General features: G+C 39.4%; 1 protein-coding gene across 1 annotated transcript in view; it reads left to right on the top strand.

Moving 5' to 3' along the window:
• Positions 1-4955, top strand: part of dnmt3ba (DNA (cytosine-5-)-methyltransferase 3 beta, duplicate a) — a 52174-nt gene that overhangs the window by 33572 nt on the left and 13647 nt on the right. The window contains exon 17 of the mRNA XM_014022690.1: positions 1174-1357. Coding sequence (XP_013878144.1) covers positions 1174-1357 — 184 coding nt within the window. The remainder of the gene's footprint in view (positions 1-1173; positions 1358-4955) is intronic.

Raw genomic sequence — 4955 nt, forward strand, 5'->3', positions numbered from 1 at the left:
CAAATAAAGTCTAATGTTACAACTAATCATGGATTCATTTAAAATGTGGGAAATAAATTATTTTCAGCGATTGAGAGGATTAGTTGTATTTTTTAACTGATATTTTTATATCTATAAGAGCTATAGTTCTTCTGAAGTGTTACAAAGACAATGACTTTTAGAAACAGCCTGATTTGTGTTTTTTCACCGATAATAGTTTCTTTAAAACCTAGTCCAGAAGTAATTAGTCCATGGGCTAGGGTGGATTTCCRTGCTCAGCTAATCAATRCAAATCTGCTGATACCTTGTTTTTAAACTTTGTTTGGTTTATAKCAAAGTTATTGGCATTAAGTTTTCTGYACCCCTAATCTTGATGGTCACAATAGAAAAGGGGTGTGGCCAAAAAGGGGTCAGTGAGACCCAACTTTTTTTCTGTTAACATGCATTTTCTGAAAGAATGGACCCTAGGGTTCATGGGGGTGGGGGGGTGCATGGTGAGCCAACCTAGCCCATGGACTAAATAAGAAACAGGTTTATTTTGAATAAACTGAATGACCTGAAACGGGTGTGTCCACTCCTGGGCCACTATCCTGCATGCTTTAGAGGTTTCCTTGCTCAAACACGTGATCTGAATGAATGGGTGACTTCTGCAAACATCAAGAGTAATTCAKTCACTGAATCCAGTGTGTTTGTGCAGGGAAATGAGTAAACCATGCAGGATTAGTGGCCCTTAAGGGTCAGGACCGGACACGCCTGGCCTAAAAGATGGTGTTTATGACAGTTTTTTTTTCTTGTTGATGCAAATTAAAATTTTGCTCCAAAACACCCAAGAGAAGTGCAGTCATTACAGGACACGAAACATTCGCACTGTAACATGTTTTTTCTGTTTCTGTGTTATGAATCAACAATCAAAGACTCTTTTTAAGTCAGCAAGCTAATCTATAGGAAAATAAACACCAGACATCAAGATATCGACACTGAGTATGTCTGGATTATTTTTGTCCCCACCTATTTCAAGTAATCACATTCCTAGTTKGAACAAAATTTTCTGGTGGTTTTGGTTAATGTATTTGTTCACATTCTTCATGAATTTTAATTCTTCTAACAGACAGTTGCTGTAACAGTGATTGATAATTTTTGAAAATCATCCTTTTCTCAGTTTGCACACTGATCATTTTGTCCTCTGTCTTCCAGGTGTTTCTGTAAGGACTGTCTTAACATCCTGGTGGCTGAAGAAACCTTTGACAAACTAAAAGAGGTTGATCCCTGGAACTGCTACATGTGCGACCCGGAGAAGTGTGAAGGAAACCTTAAACTGAGATCAGACTGGAACGTCAAGGTTCAAGAATTTTTTGCCAACAACAGCTCCATGGAGTTTGTAAGCAGCACACATGAAATGAATTCATCTAAAGTTTGTTTTGTCTGTGACTGTTATTGTTGTTGACTTATCAATATTATTCACTAAGAAGCAATATGGTGAATGAACTGAGTCTTTCTATCCAACCAGAAAAAACATCCTGTGCCCTCATTGGCCCGTTCACACAGCAGTCTACAAAACTAATCTAAATCACATTCATACACTGATGGGACGCACATCAGAAGCAGTGTAGGTTCAGTGTCTTGCCCAGGGACACTTTGACATGTGACTGACTAGCGGTGGGTTCAAACCGTCAACTTTCACATTGGAGGAACATCTCCCCTAACCATTCAGCCACAGCCGTCTCAAAGATGTTATGAGATGAGACCTGTGAAAAAAGAAAACATAAGGAGCAATTTTGATTCTCTCACAGTCACTAGCTACGTTCACATGGGCATAAGTAATGGGATTAAATGGCCATTTGGAATAAAAATGTGTCATGTAAACACCCCATTTGGATTATTCTGACCCAATTCAGCTCGRTCTGAATAAATTTGTAATCGGAATGAGAGAGGTGGTTAATGCCGATTGATAATCTGAACAGCGTGCATGTAAACGCTCCAATCATTTTATTCTGATTGTGGAAAACTGACCTGACTGTGCATGTCTGCTGACTTTCATCCACCGGTTTCTGCACATTTGTGGAGGGAGGGAGGGACAGCAGCGCTGTAGTTTTCAGCAGCACAGAACTTTTCCTCCTGTTCTCTCATTCAATAAATAAGGAAGACACACAGCCTGTGCCGCTTCACCCCAAAATATAAAAACATCTGCATCACCTGCAGCTCAACCAGGGAGTGCAGTAACATCTCCCCCATTATTAAAACCTGTCGCAGGTCCATTCTGTGCTCAGAAGCTTTGTTTATGTTCATCACAGAAGTAGAACTTCTTCTGTGGGTTTTTTAGGGAAAGTTAGCAACTGTGCATGTCAGTGCTTCTGTTCTGAATAAAAGCCTGGTGCATGTGAACACTCGTCATGATCGGATTGTGCCCATGTAAACGATACATTCKGATTATTTAGTCTGMATACATTTCAATCCGATGAAAAAATTTGCACATGTGAACATATCTACTGTTTACCACTTACCTGAAAACTAAAATTAATTCCAGACCCTGTTTTCTTACTTCCAGTTCGGGTTCAGTTTTTTCTCAATWTTAACAATTTCTGCTTTCACCTCAGTTATGCTGAATCCTTGGTTRAAATCCTACAAAACGGGTCATAGAACCTGAACTGTTTTCAGATCATGATTTAGTTACAAATGTCTCTCTTTAGGGGGAAATTTGTATTGAAATTGTAAAAGATTTAGGGTTTCCTCTTAGTTTCTGGCCTTGTGGTTGGGATRTCAACAACACAAAGAATTCAAGTTTATTTTTTGTTTTTTAATAACATCAATTTGCATATGCTGCTCCTACCAGTTTTATCTGTGTGTCACATTAGAGGTGTTTATTTGAGGTTTGATGAATAAGACCCAGTTGTGATATACATACTGTAGAGTGCCATCTAGGGTTGGGCAACATTGACACACAACTTTATCATCATTAATTGTGGTATTTAGCCAATAACATTAATGTGACGATTATTAGATGACAGTTGCACTTGCATGTGGCTGACATTGTGGCCTAGGTCCACATTTTCTGGCTTTCCTTGTACTCCGGTTTATGTCAGATGGCGGTAGGTTTTACATTCTCATTCTCAGAAATTGGGAGGTCTTCTGGTGGAGAGGAATGGGGTCTGGTAGTTTGTCTATTAGAATTTGGGGAACATTTCACTTTGGTGACACAGAAATCCCCTCCATCTGTACTCCGTGTTCAATCCATGTGTCACCAACTTCTGTTTGACCTCCACATAGCTTGGCTATCAGCTGATGTGATTTCTCTTGTTCTTTATATTCAACAGGAACTTGTTTCATCAGGTTTACAAAATAGGATGTTTGAAGCCGTTAATTCTGAACCAGAAGGATTCAAACTGAGCTCATCTGCCTTAAACAGGTGTTTTCACTCCAAAACCACGTTGAAATTGTCGATAAAGATGACAGACTTGTCAGCAAAAAATTTTAATCCAGTTGTTTGACATCAGCAAGTACTGAAGGGGGTCTCTGCAGAACATGTTGTCTTTTGGGCGGAGGCGGAGACGGCCCTACTCATGGAGTAGCTTGGCCTAGTCAGACAGGAAGCAATGCTTTTTTTAAGATTAATTTTAGACATAACTTGAGAAAGGAAGGTGCTATCTGCACAAAATTTGATTGCCGTACATATGGAGGGTTGGTCAAAACAATTCAACTAGCCTGTAAAAAGATTGCTAAAAATCAGTATGAATATGAATATTGGTCATAATTTGAGACAGGAAGAAGCTAGCCACATGAAATTTTAAGTCAAATTATGTTTACTTTTTCGAAAAAAATTATTTGAGTCATTGTTCTGTTTTAAACTGTACCTAGACAGTCAATAAATCTTTTTTTTTTTTTACTATTATTACTTCCTCTTTTAAGTTGCCCCACAAGACATATCATTCTGACCAATCATGGGTAGGTCCGCCTCCACCCACAAGACAACATGTACTGCTGAGACCCCTATTTGGAATTTTTCATCGCCACCTCATTCTGTGGGGATGAGCCCACTGATGAATGCCTCCATCTTGAGATCCTGAACATTGTTCAGTTAATGAATAAAATCCTCTTTCAAGATATCTGACTGATGCCTTATGACTCTGGAGCTAAATTGGGGTCATAAGTTTTGTTCAAAAAAATTGAAACTGAAAAAAAGGAGATTTGAAACTGAAAAACAATTTTGAAACTGAAAAAATAATTTTGAAACTGAAAATATATATTTGAAACTGAAAAAAATATTTGAAACTGAAAAACAATGTATTAGAATCCGGAAAAGTTTTAAACATCTTGTCTTTTCAGTTTCAACATTTTTTTCAGTTTCAAACTTTTTATTTTCAGTTTCAGACTTAAGACCCAGATTTAGCGTGAGGGGCGGGGCCTCGGATGACAGGTGGTGCAGAATCGTGATTGACAGCTCAACACAGGCTGGACAAGGTGTTGCATTCAGGAACCAGTGGAATGTTGTCAGTCCAATAAACGTCTGTTATTAGAGGTTATCAGTTCCAAAATGTCTGCAGACTGTCCCTCCTTTACCTCCTAGTAGGTTGGAAGGCACTTATCAGTCATTTGAATGCCAGATAATGTGCATTCAGATAATATGCTTTTAGGCTTAGTGGGTTTGGCTTCTCCCCCGGGACGTGGAGCCCAGGCGGTCTGCCCAACTCACTTTGACCGGGGGAGGCACTCGATCTGCCGCATGGAGATCTAAGCTGTAGCCAAGGGTCGCTCAAGACATTGATGCCAACAGACAGACAGCGGAGTTTTCAGGGTCTGCTCAGACATGTTTCAAACTTTATTCATCATGGGCCTCATGTACAAAGGCTTGCGTGGATTTCTTACTGAAATGTGGCGTACGGTCAAATACAGAAAACAGCGTACGCACAAAAAAATCCAGATGTATCAAATCGTGCGTACGCCTGTGTCGTGGCAAAGATGGTCAGAAACACGGCGAAAAG

This window comes from Austrofundulus limnaeus, unplaced genomic scaffold (genome assembly GCF_001266775.1).
Source record: "Austrofundulus limnaeus strain Quisiro unplaced genomic scaffold, Austrofundulus_limnaeus-1.0 Scaffold339, whole genome shotgun sequence".
NCBI classification, from domain to species: domain Eukaryota; kingdom Metazoa; phylum Chordata; class Actinopteri; order Cyprinodontiformes; family Rivulidae; genus Austrofundulus; species Austrofundulus limnaeus.